This window comes from Battus philenor, unplaced genomic scaffold (assembly GCF_028537555.1).
Source record: "Battus philenor isolate CCGP_79_NKW_IND1 unplaced genomic scaffold, ilBatPhil1.0.hap1 SCAF_5, whole genome shotgun sequence".
Classification (NCBI taxonomy): domain Eukaryota; kingdom Metazoa; phylum Arthropoda; class Insecta; order Lepidoptera; family Papilionidae; genus Battus; species Battus philenor.
Window position 1 is genome coordinate 4160985 of NW_027181715.1, and position 23760 is coordinate 4184744.

General features: G+C 31.1%; 1 protein-coding gene across 1 annotated transcript in view; it reads right to left on the reverse strand.

Moving 5' to 3' along the window:
• Window positions 1–23760, reverse strand: part of cac (cacophony) — an 81475-nt gene that overhangs the window by 22521 nt on the left and 35194 nt on the right. Inside the window, 20 exon segments of the mRNA XM_068772232.1 lie at window positions 48–314; window positions 857–1036; window positions 1844–1966; window positions 2042–2145; window positions 2833–2922; window positions 3082–3138; window positions 3301–3474; window positions 3558–3770; window positions 3842–4056; window positions 4128–4325; window positions 5248–5349; window positions 5765–5824; window positions 5904–6019; window positions 6661–6764; window positions 7450–7670; window positions 7863–8018; window positions 8577–8674; window positions 9721–9860; window positions 11525–11657; window positions 14180–14314. Of these exon segments, the coding sequence (XP_068628333.1) occupies window positions 48–314; window positions 857–1036; window positions 1844–1966; window positions 2042–2145; window positions 2833–2922; window positions 3082–3138; window positions 3301–3474; window positions 3558–3770; window positions 3842–4056; window positions 4128–4325; window positions 5248–5349; window positions 5765–5824; window positions 5904–6019; window positions 6661–6764; window positions 7450–7670; window positions 7863–8018; window positions 8577–8674; window positions 9721–9860; window positions 11525–11657; window positions 14180–14256 (2828 nt within the window). The 5' untranslated portion in view covers window positions 14257–14314.

The window sequence follows — 23760 nt, forward strand, 5'->3', positions numbered from 1 at the left end:
AAAACATAAAAATGCAGGGTAGTATAATAATTGTAAAATGTACTCACTGGCAGTCTTGAAGAGTATTCTTACTTATATCGTTGCAGTTAAAAAATTTACCATTAAAAAGTTGAACTGCTATTACAGCGAATATGAATTGAAACAATATATACACAATGAGAATGTTAATGACATTTTTCAAAGAGTTCACAACACAGTCAAACACTGCTTTTAATTTTGGAACACGTTTTATAGTCTTTAACGGTCTAAGCACTCTCAACACTCTTAACGACTTTATTGTTGACAGATTCTGTCCTGCCCCTTTTTTGACACCTCTGTAATAAGAAAAAGAGTTTATTTGAATATAATATTCGTTTTTGTAACTCATTGTTTAGCTTTTCATTTTTGTATAAACCGTAATCATTATCAGTGAAGATTTTTTTTATCTTTTACTCATATTGAATACTCTACCTGATCAAATACAGGAATAATGAGATTTGTAAACGAACGAAAATTTGAAGTTGCAGTGGTCAGGTCATATAGTACGCAGAAGGACACAGGATCCTTTTCTGGAGTGTAGGCCATAGATCGGCGAACATAGCGTAAGGCGTTCACTCATAAGGTTGACAAATGATCTTGTTGAAAATCTCTGAGAGAGGCCTTTGTCTAGTAATGGACGTCTTACAAATGAAAAGATAATTGAATTAGGATGATGTGAGATAAGACAAAGTTTTACATGAAATTGGTCGATTAATAAACAACAGATCCGGCATTTTTAGTTAATCAAAAGTTTAAACGATGTCTACAGTACGATATTTTATTTTGCCAAAATATTGGTAATTAGACAAAACTATTAGAATAAGAGGTTTGAACGAACCCAATTTCAAAACCGAAGCTGACAAGTGCGCAGATGACGACGGCCGCATCCATGATATTCCACAAGTCGCGTAAGTACGCGCCCGGATGGAACAGTATGCCGAGGTCGACAATCTTCAACAGCATCTCCACAGTGAACACCCCCGTGAATGCATAGTCAAAGTAGTTCAAGATTTTATTCCTATAACATTAGAAATAGAAAATAAAGTTACATTATATTTTTTAGATAATAGCATAAATATTTATTTATTTTAAATAGGTACGCCGATAGCAAGGCATCTTAAACGTTTACGTTAGTTTTAGATTTCGATCTGCTTGCATATTGTCTCCGCTCAGAGCCCTGGCCATGACTATGGCAGCTTATATTTAAAATGTAATAAATGAATTAAACATACAAGTAATTAAACGGATCTCTAAATAATAATAAAATAAAACGATAATAAACTGTGTTAAGTTATAGATAATATAAATATAAAACTTTAATTTTATAGAAAAAAGTTACTAATTAACGAAAAGTCTCCATAAATGTCCAACTCGAATATTTCTTCATTGAGTTGATTGTAAAATGTATAAATTTGGAAAACGGGTGGTGTAGTCCCAGTTTAGCACTACTTCGTGGAAAATTTCCTATTCATTAATATATTTATTTATTTCATTAAATGTAGTGCCAAAGTGCACTGGAAGGTTTATGATACATTTAGGAAAAGTCAGAGCAGTTTTATGAAAGATACGTCTCCACAATGAATATAAAGACAACTGTTGACATAAGCATTTGAGGATTACTCTGTCAATGATAGAATAACAATACAAATTTCACTAAACAGTTTACATACTAGTTTGCCCGGTCCGCTATGCTCTTTTCTGTTTATAAAGTGTGTGCTCACCGTGGTTATTAAGATTACTGGACTAATAAAAATCATAGGTTAACTTTGTAAACATTATACTTCCATGCACATACACATGAGTGATGGTGAAATATATAACTCACCTTTCACTTTCTTCAACTACTGGATCTTCTGCCGCTAAAGCCATTGAACTCATACATATAACTAACATGATAAAAACATCAAAATATCTTAAATTTACAACCCAGTGTGCGCCTCGCCTAATTCTGTGAAAGACAAAAACAGAAATGAAAAAATGTCTTTTTTTATTATACCAATAATTAGTAGCAAAGGAAACTTACGGATTGGTGGGTGACAAAATAAACATTGACGAATATGGCAGCATTGGTTTTGGTCCATCTGGTATCTCTTCCTCTTCCTTTTTGGCCTCTTCTTTCTTTTTATTCTGAAAAATGTTACACGTTGGTGTTATTTAAAATAGCCTTTAAAAGCTGTAATGAAATGTTTAACTTCTGGTTAAATATTGTTAATGCAATTGTTGTTAGTATATATTATTTCTTTTATAGCTTACAGATCATTAGGTTAAGCATAAGCCAATTTCTTGTTAAACTATTTAAAATAAACCAGAAAATGATTGCTTTTATAAAAATTAATCAACAAATGAATTTATCGACTTATAATCATGCATTACATTTATAATGAAATAACAAGTTATGTACATAATAGCGCACCTTTAAGCTATATCATGATTAAATATCGCTATCCCAAAACAATAACAAAATTAAAGTGATAAAACATTTATATATTTACTATAAACCAAGTTACATAAGTTTTGTTAAAGTACACATTATTGTCTATTAACTGTAGACTCACATAAGCGACACTGAATTGCTTTTCTTAGATAACATCTAAAATATTGTTGAGAAATATATGAGAGTATAATTTTATTGCAAGAGTTTAGATAATTTAAATAGGAATATTAACTTAGGTACAGTAATTACCCTAAAATGGCAAAAATTGACGAACTTTTTGAGTCAAGGAACCAAGAAGCGTTTTAATAACAAATCAACAATATTTTATAATGTCCCAATACGGTTAAGCATAGCTGAGCACCATCACCAACAGCTTTTACCTTCCTACTTGCCGCTGATGTAGGACTTAAGTCTATCCGAGGTGGAGTTCCATCTACCGCATGTAATGCCCCCATCTCTTTCTCCAATTCCTAATTAGCCGAAACAGAGGTTGTCGTATGAAAAACAATTTTGGCTTCATTTGTATACAATCGAATAGTTTTGTTCATACAACAACCGTAACTTTTGCGGAAAATCGTATAAGCACAACCGACGATTATCATGACGCACAGTTAAAAGCTGAAACTTACTTGTAATTGTTTTTCCTTATCCTCTTCGACCTGTTCCTCTTCGGCTGCGGTTAACTCCTGGAAATACAGAACAGCAACATGTATGCGAGAAGCCGCGTCCATATACAATTAGCATTTACATCAATACAACAAAAATCAATCCAATTTTCGATTTGTCATGATTTTATATATTTTGACAATCTGTACATCATGTAATAAAATTCGTTGTTAATACTTCACCTGTGCATTAGCCAAATTGTCGACAGCGATGGCAAGAAACACGTTTAGCAATGTGTAGTTTCCAAACAGTACAAGAATGACAAAGTAAAGAGAATAAATCATGCCTTTCTGTATACCACCCTGAGATTGGATTCCGTAATACATTACTTCGTTCCAATCTTCACCTGTTAAAATCTAAAAAATAAATGTCAGCGTCATTGTCTTATTATTACAAAGTTTTACTTTTCGTTTTAATAAAAATGTTATCAACTCCATACCTGGAATACAGTAAGTAAGGCAATCGGAAAAGTATTGAAATTGGTCGGCGGTGTGCCATCTTCGAAGTTGAATTGACCTCCGAATAACTGCATACCGAGAAGAGCGAAGATGAGAATAAATAAGAACAGAAGAAACAGCAACGAAATAATAGATCTCATAGAGTTTAGGAGTGATATCACAAGATTCCGCAGCGACGACCAGTATTTTGTAACCTGAAAATTAAAAATTTAAAGTCAGTATTTCTTTTAGATTTTTTCATATCAATATTTCGAAAATATTTTACCTTGAATATCCTTAACAATCTTAACGCTCTAAGAACAGAGAGGCCAAAAGAACCACCTTTAACCTCTGACCATACTACTTCAAAAATAGAGCCGGATATAACGACACAGTCGAAACGATTGAATGATGACTCAAAATATATACGTGGACCTAATGCATATACTTTTATCCACATTTCCATCATAAATAGTCCGAGAAACACAAATTCGGCAAAGTCTGTAAAAGACAAATTGAATAATTAGATTTCAAATTAAAAACATGTCATCGATAAATTATGTAACACTTACATAAAAAGGAAGTTAACCACGGTGGTTGCCCGTAGTGTTCAACTGCGACACATATGGTGTTGAACAGTACCAATATGATGACGAACCAATAGAACCATTGTGTTTTTACGGTGTGTCTGATCCAAAAACGAAACCTCTTCTCAGCTCGCCAAAAGTCGGCACATTTGCCAGCTGAACGGGTTTTGCTTTTCAGAAACCCTGTTTTAAACATACTTGTTAGATATAGAATAGAATACATCTTACGTTGCACTAATATGTGTATATACCACATTGTAATATTTACAACTTCTTTTTTACGGCACCGTACATTGTGTTGTAAACATATCCTGTTTATTATTTAATCTACTCTAGTTATGCTAGTGTATTGTCAATTTTGATGATGACTTCAAACTTATAAGATGTTTGCAAAACACAACGGTTTTTATAACCGAAAGAATATTTGAGGGATATTGTTGGTATTTAAATTTTATTAGTGTATCACTAAGAGTTACGTTTTATGGTAACTTTTTGAATGATAGTGATAAATTTACGTAACTAAAGCTTTGGACTTACGTATCTAAACAATTTAATGAAGTAGAAAGTAGAAATTCGTTAGTTAAGAAAATCTGAAGAGGAAGGAAGAGGATGATTACAGCTAATGTTAATTCAGCTGGTATAAAGGGATCACTATGCCTACAACTACAACTAAACTATATCGTCTACTTAAAAAATGAAAAGGAATATTCTACCAGCATCACGTTTGATCCCATACCTTGCTTTTTCTTTGGAACTGTAAACAACCAACACACAAATACATCACCGTATGGAATGAAATGAACAAGAAACAGTTTAAAGATTCAATAGATACAATGAGTCATGCAACATTCTAAAACATTACTTTTAATGGACTTTATGATACTACTTTTTTAATGTAAATATACATCGATTTTTACTTATAACTTTTAATAATTTCGAAATCTATATTTAACTAAAGGTTAATTAAATGAATGTACCAATTGAAGCAAACTGTTTATAGTGGATATAACGTAAATAAATGATAAAAAGAGAGGAATGGTTAACTCTGACACACAACACACCGAGCAATACAATTGAGTGAATAATTTAAGTACGATATACTGACCATCATCACCACAGTCTTCGTCTTGTTCCTCTTCTTCTGTATCTGTGCTTTTACTTTTACCGAGATTTTTTAACTTCTTTTTTGCCGCTGCTCTTCTTCTAGCTGTGGATTCGAAAAAAATTATATTACTATGTAACATAAATAAAACCCTCGAAAAGTTTAAGCTCGCCCCCTGCGCCTCCTAAACTTCATACTCTCCAACTCCAACTCTTTTATCATGGTATTCCGCCATTATCATCATTTCAGGACGGCCATGAGACTTCCACTGCTGAACATGAGTCCACCCTAAAGATTTTCGATAGGACTGGTTAGAAGCACATTGCATTCAGTGTTTTCTGACAACATAACATGGTTGGCTCCTCATGGGAAGGCTTACCCTGCACTTAGTACTAATAAAATATATGAGGAGTGACAGAGAAAAATATGACAATAAGTAAGGTTATTCGTTATTGCTCAATTCATATATAGATGTATTAAATCTGATGACATTCAAATTATTTGTATTGTAATTGTTTACCTTCTATTATGTGCATCTTTTCTTCTTCTGTAGTTCTTTCTTCTGCTAATATTACTTCCTCTGTAAATTAACAATAGATTTTAATGTTCAATAAAAATATCGTGTCTAAAACTAGGACCAAAACTTTTTAATTTCTTACCTGCTTTACAAATCCACTCAACATAACCATTGAGTTCTCTCTCTAATTGCTGCTGTCTTCTTAACTTAAGAAATTCTTGTCTATTTTCTACTTTCTCTCTTTCTTTAGCGAATTCACTGCAAAATAGCGCATATAAAATCTAGCAGCTACATATTGTTTCCAATATAAAAACGTTGCTCTTCTAGCAAATTACATAATTTAGCTTTCAAAACGAAGTAATTATAAATGTTGTAAAATTTTACCATATCATTAAATTTTATCTATTAAAAAATATTATATTTACATTATTAAGGTTGCTTGCCTTATCTGACAAAATAGAAAAAATATAGTACGTCAATGAAATAGCAGCTCTAGAGGAATTACAACAAGGGTATCTTTGTTGAATAATCTAGCAAATACTACCTGCTCTGCCTAGGATCATAGACTATGAAAAAAACGCTATTTATGATAATTTTCACACAATGCTATATATGAAATTTGTGACAATAGCTTAATTTTTATATAACTGCAGTCAACTTTTTGCCGACCTGCTTCGGTAATCCAATTAATATAAGCAGTGAAATCTTGATTAAACATCTGGCGAGCTCTTTCCTTCTGGAATTGAGCACGTCTCTCAACTCGGGTTCTTTCGTTAGAGAATTCGCTGTATTTGAATTCAAAATTTACACTCAGCAATAATATTAGTTAAACCAAAAATTAACAGTATAAAATGAAAGTTCTGTAATGTTTTAAAATATTTAAAAATTAAATAACTCACCCGCTAAGAACACCGAGTACTAAGTTGAGCATGAAGAATGAACCCAATACTATGAGAGGCACAAAGTAAATCCAGTTGAACATACTACCTAACGCATCATTTGTCTGAAATTAAAAGAAAACATCGGATAAAATAATTATTTTTAAATTTCATTTTTACTTAAAAGAAATTGAGAAAAATATGTGTATGTGTGTTTGCTGCAGGTATTAGTTACCCTTTGTATATATAACCAAACTTTTATATTGAAATTAAATATCGTAGCAACCTCCTCGAAGAAATTTTTGACGTCTTCGGTGTAGCGCCATTTTAATATTTAGAATGAAAACGTTAGAAAAACCATTTTGAATTTAGAATGACCTTGGCTATAAAATAGCGAGACTCGGGCATAATTATTGCATCCATTAATACGATAATCTTGAACCAATTATAATATATACATTGCCATACAAAACAACTAACTAAGTTTACGTTAAAACATATATTATATTTTAAGTAAATAGTATGTAAACCGAGATATATAGGAACATGAATATTTAACAGCAAGCACAGAGTCCACGCGGTGGTTTGAGGTCCGATCTTTCCATAAGGTATCCCAGCAGTAGGACTAGATTTTGGAATCTAACTTATAACATTAAATACTACGTAACAGGTTGAGGTGTATTAATTTTAATTCAATCTTCCACCGTAGTACTAGGATCTTGGCCTTTAATATACAATATCCCACTCCCTGAAAGGCTGACAAAACAAAAGAGAAACGTAATATTTCATTCGATATATCTCTTAGCTTACCCAATAAAGGATGGATGTCCAGCCCTCCATTGTGATGCATTGGAAGACAGTGAGCATAGCGAAACCGATGTTATCAAACGACGTGATGCCCCGGTTTGGCCCTTCCCACTTCTCCAAGCACGTGCTTTTATCAGACGCACACACGTTCGCACCTGGAGGTGCTACTGTTTCGTTGTCGGCATTACACGGCGTTGGATTCTCACCTTCATTCACTATTTCATCTATTAAAAAATTAAATAATATAGCTATCGATATTCATTAAAGTTATAAATATAAGATTTAAAATTTCTGTAAGTTATTTAAAAATTATACTAACTGCATTTTAAAAACACTTCTTAATTTTTAAATAGGTAAGCATGTTCGAAATTGTGAAACATATGAAATAAAAAATATTTTCCGAAAAAAGTACTTACTAATATCTTCTAAACTATAACAAGTCTTATGCAGTGCCCCTGAATAAAATTCGAGGCCAATGATGGCGAATATAACGATTGCAAAAAGCACCAAGAGGCCGATCTGTAGCAATGGAGCCATCGCCTTGATGATGGACTTCAATACAACTTGCAGACCTAGATATAGGAAAATAACATGTAATATAATATCTTCAGAGGATGCAATCCCAAAAATGACTCATTTAATAAGAAATGAAATTTTGCGAAGATTAGACGAAATGTTGTGGATGATATACTGAGATGTATAAAAATTTCATTATATCCTTGTTAGTGATGATTTTATAAAGAATATATTTAATGATACAAAGCACAATAATCATAATCATTCTATAAGGTGAATAGATAAAAATCTAAAGGCAAAAACAAATGACAATGAAAATAGTAAGACATCGACAAGTCAAAGATGAGAAATAACGTGCAGGTCGAACACTGATATAATGCTGCCGTATAACTTCCATGATAACATAGCTTGAGAATTGGATAACATTCATGATTAAAAACCCAATTAAATAAAATATGGTGCAGGTGTGGAATGTGTTAAAGATGTTTATACGTTTTAAAAGAAATGTTAAACGTGAAGGTTAAAAGTAAACAAGAAACATGTTAATATGGATTTTACACAACAGCAAATGGGTAAGGCCTCGAAAACTAAACTAATAATGTTCTAGAACTCACTAGGAACGCCCGATACTAATTTAAGGGGCCTCAGCACCCTAATGGCACGCAAGGTCCTGAAGTCGACGTCGGGCGCGACCGGCAGCTGCGTGATGATACTGCCAAACACACATCACTCGATACTATAGCCTGCACTAGCAGCTAGCTTATATAAAACTTACTACCAAGAATTGTGCTTGACATTACAATATCCAATACTATAACAACTGAGTTGATTCTTGCATATGCTTGCAGTGTAAGAAGTAAATTTTCATCTAACAAACACAACCCTTTTGTTAACAAATTTACAGTTTATGGTCACACTAGCTTATTCTCTACTGTCTAGGTATCGTGTCTAATAATACGATATTATTCACATGTTAAATCAAAAGAATTTTAATCTAAATGCGCCATGGTTATTCACACCTATATTATAATTGTTTTAACTAAATTCTTACATTTAGCCTTTATTTGATATACCTACACAATACACAATAAAACAATAGCAAGTCTTAACTATTATGCAACACGTAAAATAGCCGAAATCCAAATTACGTACATTAAACATTGTCCATTAAAATCGTTCAAATCACACATCTCTAAGTGTAAACGAATTTTTTCATAAATTGCAAGAAACCGATGCTACATTCTCACTAAGAATCAAAAGAAAAAAAAAACTATTATCAAATCTAGAGACATAGTTCCTCTACGTCAAAAAGTTCGAAGATCGAAAATGTCTAGCGAGAATGTTCTATACAATATAAAGGTAGTTATTATGTGAACTTTCGCCAATTACTGTGAATTACTTGGTATCCGCGAGACGAGCTTCAGAGGCCGCAGCACTCTGAACGAGCGCAGCATCCGCAGGTCAACGTCGACGTTGTATTCGGCGAATATCGTCATCGACCTATTTTTTTTCATCGAATGTTTCAATCATTACAGAATTGACCTCTTCCCTATCTAAGCAATTCGAATATATGTATTTAATATTCCAATGTCTGTAAATTATTTTGCCAATCACCAGGCCTTTAAAGATAGACCTGTTTTAGTGTTCATTGGGTCCTTTTAAACAGTTAAATAAATTCCGAATTTATGAATTTTATGAGTGATTAACATCGACTGAACTTTTGATGTAGACAATGTATATACTATAAAGATCACTTACCCAGTTACTACAACGAAAAAATCCATTATGTTCCAAACGTTTCTAAGGTACGATCCCCTGTGTAAAACAAAACCTAAGGCTAATATTTTTAACGAGGCTTCTACACAAAATATTCCTAAAAAGTACGCCTCTGTCTTTTCCTGTAACAAACAAAATTAATATTTAATAAAGTGTGCTACTAAAAACTTTTTATCTTTACTTAATTCTTAAGGTTATTTGTAATATTAAAACTAGGTAATTTACATTTTTTATGACATATATATGGGGCTTCGAAAAGATTGTATCAGTTAAAAATATTATCATCACCGTTTTAGGCGTAGGGTATTTATTTCTGGACATAGCCCTTTCCCATAAATTATTACAGAGACATTGAGAAGCGACCTGTATCCGTCGACATCTCGCGACCATAACAAGGTCGTCTGTCCACTTCTTTTTGCCTGGGTATTGCGTATTGTGATTGTTTCAATATCTTGCTTTTGTAGTAAACACGTTTATGTAATATGTAAATAGATGCATGCCGCTTCCAACTAGTTATCTTACAAAAAAATGGGGGAGGCTTATGTCCAACAGTGGACTACCTGCGGCTAAAAAGATGATAATAATTAACGATACTGACAATTGTTTTGCAAAAATTACAGACAAAAAAAATAAATTTTTACGTATGTTTTTCATAATAAACAACTATTTAGATTTCTACACTGACCTGTTTGTGTTGTAGAAACTCAAGAATAAATAATATAAAATAAAAAGGAGTTGGCTTAGTAATACAAAATGAATAGGCATCTTAGTCTACGGCTTAAGAAATACCCCAGAGTATCATAAACTATAATATATCAAGAAATGTAGTCAAGGTGCATATATGCAAAACATATTTTATTCCAAGCACCATCATTAAAAATCTTTAAATTGCGATTGTTTAGATTCAATTGATAAAAAGGAATTCCCGATAATGACAACGGCTTTTCAATGAGCATTACAATAAATATTTCTTATAATCGTACCTCTAATTTGGTTTATTCACACATTTAAAATCAATTGAGTGTGTAGTAAGCCAAATAATTATATAGACAGCGTTTTGAAGCTTCAAAAAACAAACGTTAAGTTTCCATGTAAATTAGATTATTATTTTTAACGATTTTTGTAGCCATATGTGCTGTTTACACATATGGCTACAAAAAACAATTGTTAACTTAAAACATTGTCAGTATTGAAAAAAAAAGTACTTTTACTGCTCATATGAATGCTTTGATCTTAAAAACGAATTTAAAATAATAAAGGTCTTACAAGGATTTACATTTTGTTCCACTGATCAAACAAAACAAGTTACCTTGTGTTAGTTTATTAAAAATCAATCTGTATAGAAGTAACTAGCTATTCCTAGCTTCGCGTATTTAAATAAAATAAAATAACCTCAACACGTCAAAAAAATCGGGACAATTTTTTTTACGTATAGCTCTATATATCTTTGAGCTATGTTTAAACATATTTTTTTTATACGAATACTACTATAAATATTATGCTTTTTTAAACGAATGCACTATCATCTGCTCTTGGGGCGGAATATTGTAAAACTCGTTCTAAGTAAGTTCATAATTTTATTCTTCAAAAGGTTTATTTCTACCAAATACCAATCTTATGGTTCCAGGGACATCATGATGAGAATAAGTATATTGATTAGGTATAGATTGATGAATAATACTCGTATCTGATGATTAAAAGGGATACCTTTATCTTGGTTTTTATTAAAAAAATGGACATTCGTGATAATTATTAGTAATAGAAATTTTTTATTTGTTAAATGTACCAGATTCTGTGCTAAGATGGTCTTATCGCCGTTGGGCAAATGCTCCTCCAGCGCCAGCACCACGCAGTTGGCGATGATGGTAAGCAGCACCGCGTACTCGAAGGGCGGCCACTCGATGATGAACTTTGTATACCTGAAAAATAGGTTTATTTTATTTTAATTATATGTTTTATAATAAATATTTTTATTTAAGAAATAGAGTGATTTATTGATAAACAAATTTCAATTCAAAATTTCTCCGTTTAAGTTATCTAACATTTACATGCACTTTTGAATCGTTTATTTTTTCAACATACTACTAAATATATTACGAGTAAGCTACCACCGGCTCATAGTGCTGATTTGTAGAGAATTAACGACCATAAATTCAAAAGTTGCTATTTTTAAATAAAACTTAATAATGTTTGACGTATACATTGTAATATATACAATCATGCAAATGAGTTAACAAAAAATTTCATACATTAAGATCAAACATACACTTTGAAATGTTATAATAAGATTTATATAATAAAAAAAAAATGGAACATAAAAAATATCATTTGGAATTTTTTATATATGCGTAGATTCAGACCCATGAAGGATTTGTTAATTATTAACGAAATTGATTGACACAGTTATTTAAATTATGAAAACGAGTAATAAATACACATATAATATACTTATTATCTAAGGATAAAAAACTATGTACGTTTACTATTTACTTCTATCTGTTGATAATCAAGATAAAATCCTTAAAACGCGAAAACGTAATTTAAAGCTTTTATTATAGCACTATAACACAATTGAAGCTAACAGAACACCCGCATGATGCAGTTAGAAGGTGCATTGTCAACTTAATATTATAGCGTGCTATTATCGCATTAGCTTCTATTACACGGCCCATTTCGCACTGAGACCGAGCCACCGGCACAAGAGGCTGATGCACTTAATGACGAAGCGGGCCTTGAGATGCCGTCTAGGTTACTATGGATGTAACCTAATTTAAATATAGTCGCTGTATATTACGTACATATATATTAATGTCTTAGATTTTACATTTTAAATTTATATTTTTTTATGAAACGTGAAACCTTTTTGCAAATAATATTTTTATGGAGATCGTTTTGATTTACGTGAAATAACATAGTGAACTCACCTTGTTATAGAATTTGAAATAAAATACGTATAACATACGACAATATTATGGTTTAATATAGCAGTTTTTTTTAAATATATTAGATCTTTCACCGTGTGGTGTGTCTCATTTAGATTTTGATAAAAGAACTACTACGTGTGTGAAGAACTTTTGTTATGACTATTTGGAAATATTAAAAGGGTTAAAAGGGTAATTGTGACTACACAATATTAATTGATAATACACCTATTATACACTTGTGGAAATACCAAGTTAGTAAGACGAATACTCTAAATGTGATTTTAAAGAAACGGTAGGATTAAATTTAAATTTAGTAAGATGACTGTAGTCGGTGGAGATGGCCAATCCATTACACGAAGACTGAGCATCGTATCTTATTCCCTACATCGTGATGGACCCGGTATTTGTACTATGAATATTTTAAGTGATAAAGTTCGGGGAATTAATTTTTCTACTATTGTATTAATGATATCGGGTAAATGTCTACAAAAAGACCCATTTGATGTGTGCTCTTTTCAGACTAGGATAAGTTTGGAACCTTTGTTATTTTAAGTTACATTCTATCAAATTTGCTCTATTAGCATTCTTTTCAAGATTTAACACTTGCGTGATCACTGTAAATGATAGGATTATAATATGAATAAATGAATGTACGCAATGAACAAATTCAACAGTAATTTCAATAAAAGGCCAAAACCTAGAGGCAAACCGTAGTACTTGAGCCTCTTCAACGGCTCCAATAGATTTTTACTTCCAATAGATTAACGTGCCTTTCGAAGCTCGAAGTGGCTCGAGAATAAATGCTACTAAAGCGGACAACAATTGTTGGCTCGCGGAACCTTACTTGACTTTGATGGTCGCTTAAACTATCGTCGGGCCACAACGCCACAAGCGAGCTTTTCATCATTTTGTTCAAAATAAAATAATATTTATTTACAGCGTGCGAACTTTTTTTCCTGCGACTTTCAATGACCCACTTTCCGTATTTGCAGAAAGTTGTCACAATCCACGATGTAATTTTAATTTAGACATGATGTAATTATTTCTGTATAACGAACTATGGATTACATTGGCTTTAATCTTACTATTATACAATTTACAACAAATTATTGGCTTTATCTTACTATTATACAAAAAACTAGATAGTTTTTTGTATAATAGTGAACTTTAATTTACAAAACTAACGTTTATATCAAGTTTATGGGAATAATTGTTGTTATATATTTCCAATTGCAAATCTTATTCACAGCAGTCGTTTCATTTCTAAAGATCGTGTCCCTCTTGAAACGCTGTTACGGAATCAGCTTTCCTCGGAGCAGTAGCTTTCTATTGCTACTGCTCCCCGAACTGCCCAGTTGATGATTCAACTTGATCAGACTAGCAGATAGGTGATCGTTCACGTGGGTACTAGAGAGTGAGAAAGTAGAGACTTTCTTTATAACCAGTAGTTTGTCGAAGTTATCTAGTTATCTGCGGCCGATGTATACAAATGCTGCAGTACATGTCATTTCACTTACCTCCGAATAGGGTTTTCGTCGGAGAATATAAAGAGCGAGCTGGGCCCTGGAGTAGCGGGCTGGTGCGCGCCGCCCATGGTATCAGCTGGCGCCGCGCGAGCCTGCGCGCCCGCCGCCTCCTGCGCTGCCGCCAACCTGGAAATCACCGTTTTCATTTTTAAAAATTTAATTTAAATACAGACATATATCACGTTGTTTCACTATAAGAGATATCAAATTTACAATGCGTTACCCACATCCGGAAGTTGTGGTCTTTATAAAAAAAAACGCTGGAATACATTCTTGGCCAACAAACCATCCATTACAATTATTTTACTCAATTATTTACATTAATAAATTTCAAGTCTTTTTTTTTTCAATTTTCTCTTATTAAATCAAGTTATAACGAATAAAAATTTGTTTAAAATAAAGTAAAAAAGTACCTTATGGTGTAATGACAAATTTAAAAGATATCGCGTGTCAAAAGTAGTGTTATAAAATTTTATTGAAGACTGTCTAGGTAGTATTGGGTAAGTAAGGTCCGATTAGAAGGATTATTAATAGTACATACTTGATGAAGTAGATAGAATAAAACAACGTTACTGAAGTCATATATTGACGGAAAACAATAGTGTTCCATTCAAAGGTGTAATTAATGTTAACAACAGCTAGCGATAGCGCAAGTTGATTCTTATTAAAAATCCTTGACAACACAACACTGTAATGGCAGAAGAAAAGAGGGGCGTGTATTTCTTATCTCACTTCAGTTCTTCGTATAATTATTTTACGAGAAAACATTTTCAATACAAATTTTTAGTTATCATTTTAACCGAATGATGTCCACTATTAAACATAACCTCCTCTATATTTATCCGTGGTCTCCACTCTATAACCTTAAGGCCATCTCAAACCTTAAGGCCTAAACCTCACTGGCTATCTGTTTATTAAATTATAATAATTATTGTTACTGGCAATCTCTGATTGGTGAAAAGTTCTTTTGTTTTTTTCATATAAGAGTATTTATTAAACATATATTATCCACTGATTCAAATATAGAACTAGTAGTAATTATGAAACAAAGATAATATGTAAATAAATAGTATAACAGAAATACAAAAGGTTGTAAAGTGATTCTATAATATCGGTACCGTAAACGAATACTGATACGAAGTGAATAAATTTAATTTGCATCTGACCGCCCGTAGCGTGCCGTAATGAAATAATGTGTTTTGTGAAAGCAACGAAATGTCGGACGTTGTAAATATGACCATTAATTAACCACTATATTGTTGTAAAACATCACAGACACAAATTTTACACTTCTACCTTATTCCTTTACAAGAAAGGCTTGCCTTCTATCATTCAGTAACTCTCTACAAATACCATCCTACTATCATTTAGAAATGTTTATCGTCTTTCATTGCGCCAGTGCACCACTATAAACGTTTTAGATATTTTACTTATCAACTTTTTAGTAATAGTGGTAGCCCAGTGGTAGAGGTGAGAGAGAGAGAGAGATAGATAGAGAGAGAGAGAGAGAGAGAGAGAGAGATTCTCACTGTGTATTAATTATATAGGATTACCACTTCCCACAAACAAGTTTCCAAAGAATGGGAAACACCATCCTCGGCGTATTACAATACCAAACTGCGATCGCCAACCCGCCTACCAAGCCTGGCGATTATGGTACGTATATGTCTATGTATTATCTAAAGTTACAGCAGCTAATTTAATAATGATATATGTACAGAGTGATTGGTTATAGGTGCGAAAGCATTAAAAGAGCTTTTACACCTTTTTCCAATCAGGCTGTATAAAGAGATTACTCTGAAATATGGTACATTAATTTATTTATTCTATTGGAATGTGAAAAATGATGACAGTAAAAAGTCTGCAGGAAGTGAAAGTAAAATATAATTGATTTTAATATATAGTACTCTGCATTATTTTTTAATAATTGTAGTTTAGTTTTGATAAAGTGTAATAGAACGCCGTTATGTCCGTCACGATATTATACTAAGAAATTATTGTACATTAGGCCATATAGAGAGATGTGTATGTTAAAAAGCCATCAAGAGAATCAAGCTGATAACTTTTTAATAAACTAGGTGCTGGATAGTGCTTTCAGTTTTCAGATAAGTAGTGTAGATAGTCATTAAATTGGTAGATCTTTGATTAATATATAATGCATAGTCTATTAAACTTGGTGAAGCCCGTAGGCTTTCATATTATTATCTAAGTTATACATAAGTTGAATAGACAAGGAAAATGTAGGTCAGTGCCTCGACCCCGCATATCATGATTCCCACATGAGGGCGCCAGTGGTGTTCCTAACGGGCTTCGTCAATTTTTAAAATTTTTAATTTTACTTATAGCTAAGATATAACGTATATTTGTAATTCGAAATTCAAAGATTTTTTTTTTAATTTTGCCGTATTTAATTTAGAAATGATATTATAGATTTAAATTTAATTTGTTATTTATTTTTACTAGAGTGTTAATTTCTGTTTATTTATACATATACTATCTAGTACGTTGATGATGAATTTTTCTATAGACGAACTAGCATATAAGTAAATGAATCTCTTAGTTACTTTTATTTGCAAATATTAATATTTAGGAAGATGAAGCAAGCGGATTCCTCAGTCCTGCAAGAAATCTTTACGGGAACTAGGGCCTTTACTGGGGCCCAGCTGTGAACGTCATATGAATGTCCTGAATTGCCCATGATGATGAAGTACGGTGATGAATAACTTAAAAATTATTTTTCTAATTATATCATATAGTTAAATAGTTTTTCTTTGAATCCACAGATTTAAGAAGAGCAGCGGCAAAAAAAAACGCTGTATGCTGGCTTCTGCGAGATCCTTCTGGAAATCTATAGAGTAAGCCTATGTCTAGTAGTGAACGTCCTGATGTGTGACGATGGCGATGAATATTTAATACGATATTTAATTTTAAAAATTGCCTTCCTGACTATGATTTATAAGACCGAAGAAAACAACTTGTATTCTTGGTAAAAATTTATTTTGTTAAAATTCGATAAAAAGTTGTAAAGCTTTAGTAAGATCAGCTGAATGACAAACTCAAGAATACGCTGATTATCGAGCAGTTCTCGGTAAAAACAATTTAGAATTAGCGTCTTGTGAAATCTCAGCTAACTTTTATCATAAACAAGATTAAGGGACTGAACTGTTGTGAAGAAACAGAAAAACAATAGTATAATTTGTTAACAATGTACGCGATGATTATTCGTAAAGTACTACTAAATTTTTCACACGTCATTTATGCTCATAGACATCCACTACAAGGCACAGGCTTCCCTCAAAGATATCTATGGGGGATATACTATAATCGCCACGCTTGACAGACATGTTGGCGATCGCAATGTGGTATTATGGTATGTAAAGAAAGCTGCTGGCCATCCTTTAGAAATATGTTTGTGAGCTGTTTCAATTCTATATGATTAATACACAAAGTGTGAATTATATAAGATTGTATCTCAGGAATTAAACCCAGTCTACCGCTTCTCATATTTTTACAAACACTATAGTTATTCAATAATAAATAATATTAATTTTAACAGATGTTTCCTCTGTTTTATTCATGCGAAAGAATATACAAGCTGTTATATAGAAGAGTATAATCTTGTATTATGCTTTTTATTTAACAAATAACTCAAAAAAGAGCAACTTTACAGGAAACAGGTTTTTCAATATAAATAAAAAACTGGAAGGAGTTGTCTATTCTACATAACACCCCTGTATAATATTATATGTATCGAAAAGAAAGAATATTTCATTTTTTGATTGTTTCCCGTAAATATTTAGTATGGAAAATTTACAAACTGAAACACTGTAATCTTATTCTGACGTCGTGATTATTATAAAAGCATAATAAACACGGTTTTAATTAATGAATCCGGACAAGAAATGAAAGGAAAATTCGGCGGTGTAAAAATATGAAGAATTCTTTACTTACTTGAAACAAAGACTCTTAATATCAGATACAAGCTTCTTGTTTTATTTCGCTGATTGGACTCGTTGGGTTTTACGATGAATACGACAACTGAACAACAATCACCGTAATTGAAAAAAAGGCATATTATTCAATAAATTAATATTTAAATGACAAGAATACTTTAAATTGATGTTGCTTGATTATTTTCTTTTTTTTAGGCTATATCTAACAAAAAGTGTATATTTAGAGAAATAGGAAAGAGTTTATGTAAATGTAAATAAAAAATATAGATTGGATGTGATAATTTTTTCAAAGAATGTGATGTTGTGGCGTTCCTTTCCGCTTTTTCTCCAAAGTTATGCCTTGCCAAGCAGAGTAGGGTCAAAAGTAAAAAATGTTAACGATTTATGAAAGTCCTATTAAAATTTCCAATGTAAAATATATGAATTTTATCTTAAAATAGTACAGATTCGTACCATAAGGAAGACAAACGTTTTTTACATGTTGTTAGTAAACTTCTATGCTAGTACTGCTTTTTTAGCAGTAATAAATAGCAGCACAGAAATATAGCGTACTAAGATTTTGCGTTCCATATACCTTTATCTTCAAGTCGTAGGAATAAGTTTAATTGTTTAACCGTAAAAGAACTACATCACAAAAGATAAAGTGTATAATATTCTCTTTATAAATAGCTCCTCAAGCGAATAAATAGAACAGTTTTGAAATCTCTTTTAATCTCTTACGTTTCGACAAATAAGTGCAGGTAGCAAATGCCAGAGATAAGCTCTATATTAGTTGTCAAGCATAAAAGAGTCTACAAATTCTTTATCGCGAATAGTAAAATATATTCGTTTCTGATGCCATGACCTAACATCAGGATCCTATTATCCAAAATGCTACATAATTCAAAGTCATATGCAACAATTTATCTTTTTTAATTAGTAGTAAGAGTATTTTCATGTATTATTCTCTATCTACCATTTTAATCGCCACGTTATATGTGTATAAATTAAATGTAAACCAGTTGCATACAATTATGTAAAACTCAACATATCGTATGTTAATGTTAATGTAGAAATTTGCATACAAATAATTAATTAAATAACTTGATGCATAGTTGTACTTAAATATGATGATGTATTAATACAGAATAAGCTATAACATAAAAAAACATATAAAACCCTTAAACTTTGTAATGTTTAGCTTTTGATAAAAATTCGACAACGCTAGCGACATCTATCAAGCCATAAATAATTTATAAATTATTCATAACATGCATTAAGATCTTTCCATAAATTTATATGTCCTAGATAAATTAAAATTGGTGGTAAATAAGCAGTTAATTAACAAAAACGAAATGCTTGCATATAGATACTTCAAGCGTAGTTGTGGAACAAAGGAAATAATGAAAAGTAAAAAAGGGCTTAGATAACAAAGACGAAGTCAGCACGTTGTTTTATTTACGCACTCCAATTTTCTACCACTAGATAACTTCAATTGTAAAAGGTACACGAAATATACATTAAATTCGAGTGTTAATTAAGCGAGTGTTCCTGTGCTTATCAAATAACGGCATATAGAGAACTAATGGACGATTTGTAAATGTATTGAATCTTTTAGAAGTTAAAAGTAAAGCGGTATAAAACAATTTGCTTACTTTCTCGCTTCTTTTATTGCAAAGATAAATTAAGTTTGGTGATTTACTAAGGAAATAAGTTACTTGTACATGTTTGTTATCGATGTGTTTAATTAATAACTAAAAAGTACTGGAACTACTAAATTTATATAGACTTAAATTTGTAAAGTTGCAATTATCTAGGGTTAAGTCACTTTACACCTTGCTAACTTGGTCACAGAAAAGACAACGGGTGCAGACAGCTTCAATCCGGTCCTATTGGAAATCTACGGAGGAAGCAGAAACGGTCCTACAACTAAAATGATGATGATAATGATAAATGTTATATCTTAATCTTAAAACATCTCATAAGCAAAGTATCTTTCTAATAGGTAAATTGCAATAGAATTTTTTTTATCTTGAACTGTCTAACTTTGACCATTGTCATATATTAAACAAGGAGGAATTAGTAATGTTTTGTATAATTTATATCGATAATTTTATTTCTCAAAACCATATATATAATATAATATGTGGAATTATATTTAGTAAAGCCTAAATAAGATTTCATGATAGTATTTTTAAATGCATACAGTCATCATAGCAATAATAATTTGAATATTTAAGAAAAATTGTAGTAGATAGATGATAAATATAGCTTACATAAATATTTCTATTTCTATTGGGAAATCAAAAACGGGGAGGAGCATTGTACGGCGAGCCTATTGACCGCGAACGAATGCAGAACCGTTGTATAGAAAAGCCGTTAATGTGATTCTATTGTGAAAAGAAAATATTGCCAGATTTAATACATTACGGTGTAATCAGAAGTGGGTTTTCGAAAAAGGATTTCTTTGATAATGGGTATTCCATAATCGTATAATATTTACATATTTTACAATTAGGAATAAAACCTTTAGGTACGTTTCCATAAAAAAAAGTTTATTTAAGAAATCTTTTACTTTTACAGTAAATAGTTTTCAAATAATTCTTATACAGAATTTAATAATATATTTTATTAACGTACAAGTTGCCAGCTATTGTTGATTCATTTACTTCATAAAATAAATTATGACATTCAAAATTATTCACCCTTCACCACCAATATATACATTTCACCCGTGCACCATTTTTAAGACTAATGTGTAATGTTTTTGTGTGTATATGTATTTTACAATCGACCGCCTAAACATTTATATATATATATATATATATATATATATATATATATATATATATATATATATATATACATATATACATTTTAAAATATTAATTTCATTAAAAAAAAACATATGTACATTCATAATAGTAAACTAAATATAATAACTATTAGGAATTATCTGACTATCAAAGATAAGGTTAGACAAAGGCCGTATATGATTGCAAAATACGATAGGTGAAATAATTACATTCTTAAAATACACTATTATTGAACGAAAACCGATTTCTACTTACTCTAGTGCCTCCATTTTATAGAAATCTTTAACAAATAAAATCGCAATTGATTCTATTTATTCGTAAATTAGCATATTTTGTGTTATATATGACAGAGTTATTTATATAATGTTTTTTTTTTCTTTTAACTAACACTTTGCGCTTAAACATCCGAGAGCGCACGAAATACTAACCGCGCTTGCCGAACCTTTCTTCGAGTTAAACCAAAAATGACTACCCTCAAAAAATATTCCTTAACTACAAGACTCTCAAAAGTACTAAAATTTAAAACTTCAATTAAAATCTTGTAAAAAGTCCTTAAAATATTTTTATAAATAAGAGATTATACAGAGTAATTGGTTATAGGCGCAAAGGCTTTTAAGGAGTGAATGAACTACATTTTCTATCAATTAATACATGTACGCCCTATTTAAAGATCAGTGGGGTACAAAGTAATAAATATCGTAATTATAATATAGTAAAAAAGGCATTTCGAAATTTGAATTACTACATATTGAATTAATTATTACTTATTATTCGTATCTGTATAGATCTTATGCTGCCAGAAGTTATTGGCTTGTCGCAATCAAATAGAAAAAAAAAGTTGATTAAAATTATTTCAGCCTGATTACTCTATACAAGTATACATAGATGTAAAAGCTAAAAAGTTTTTTCCTGACAAATGATTTAGGCAAATACATTAATCCCTTTAAAGCCAATACTACACCTATAATCAATAATAAAATAACTTTATAATAAAAAGCTTTCATATTGTAGTACACAATTTTGAATAATTGTAAAAAAATGTCGCTTTGCAGAAAAACAACAGTTATTGCGCACATGCGAAACCATGTATGGATTTTACTGTAAATACGTAGGTTTGGCGGGGACTGTTATGAATGTGACGCACTAGGATATCAGTGGTATGAGTAATCGTGACGTCACTATACACTCGTAGAAATCGATAAACCATACGATTTCATTTTGTTTATCGTATTGATTAAATCCAGATTTTTTTGGTTTATGAAAAAAATTGTATTATTGTTTAATTCATAATATTATTTTGTAATTGCAGAATAATTTTATAAAATATTATACTTTATTAAGTTAACCTAATAATAAGTTATATACCGTGCCAATAATATGATATTAATTATTGACAGCTTTGCAATTCAAAATGTAATAAACTTTTAATACGAGAGATGTGGTGGTAGTCCTCATTTAGATAGCGTTTATCAAAGAAAAATCATGAACCCATAAGCACAGCGTAGAACGTGCACTTATAAGGTGAAAAGACAACATTGTTAAAGTCGTCCAAAAACTAAAGCAAGCTGCTTCCAAACGGCACTATTGGAATCCATGGGGAAGGCTTAGAAGTGTATGTTTTGCGATCAAAACGTTGTTGATGACGTTACTTCTACACTTCGAACACTACAGCTAATTAAAATAATTATTTTAAGAATACTTTAAAACGGAGTACAAACTTAAATTCATAATTTAACAGCTTATTAATAATTAAATCAATCCCTCAATACTTATATCAATATTATGTAACAAATACTGGTTAAAATAAAGCATTATTAATTAAATGTATTTTGTAGACTTTCGTAAATGTCTGATCAGAGAAAAACTACATTACTAGTCGCCTACTTCATCGTCTAAACGTTATTCTTGTATGTTAATGATACGTTATTTAACAAATTTTGGCTAGCCATATAGTTGAAAAAAAAAACATTAGTTTTTTGGCCAAGGAATCACATAAGGTCATGACAATGGTATTACCTTGCCAAGTTATATAAAAGGACTCGAATTAAAGCATTTGGCCCCTTTCCATTAAAACTGTTTTTATCGCTAGACTACAATCTTAACTTATCAATATTATTGATCCATCTATACATAACACATATAAATTTCTGACGTGTTAATTTTACTTAGGTAAAGTAATATGCTCGTAATTTGTATATTTATAACATACGAGTATATATTATTTGCGAGAAGTTTTTAATAAAGCTGGTATTCTTACAGTTGCGTCACAATATAATTATAATAATATTTTTTTTGTTCACAAAAACATCACGAAATTATTAAAAAAAAAACTGTGATGAACACGGTATTAATACAAGGAGTAATAGGTGATTACTCCTAGTCTTATAGCCGCTCCTGATCTTCAAAAATTAATTAATTATTTATGGCACAAGTTAACGTATATAAAATATAAATACTTCAAACAATTTGAGATCTACTATTGGAGAAATTTAAAATCAATGCTAGAAACATATTATTGAAAAAAGTATATTATTCTATTCAAAAATACTATAATTAGTATAATGTGTGGAATTAAATGTTGTTGATGCTCACTCAAGAAGCTAATCATTGTCATGGACTCATTGTAAAATTATTTTTGAAAAGAGCAACTGTTGAGTTTCTCACCGGCTCTGTTCAGCAGAACTGCTTTCTTAGCCGGTGGTAGCTTTCTGTAGAAGTGACAATAATGACATTTTATGTTGATTCAAAGGTGCTTGTAACAGCTTATTTGAATAAGGAATATTTTGATTTTGGTTTGACATGTCTAGCAAGGTAAACAGATGGC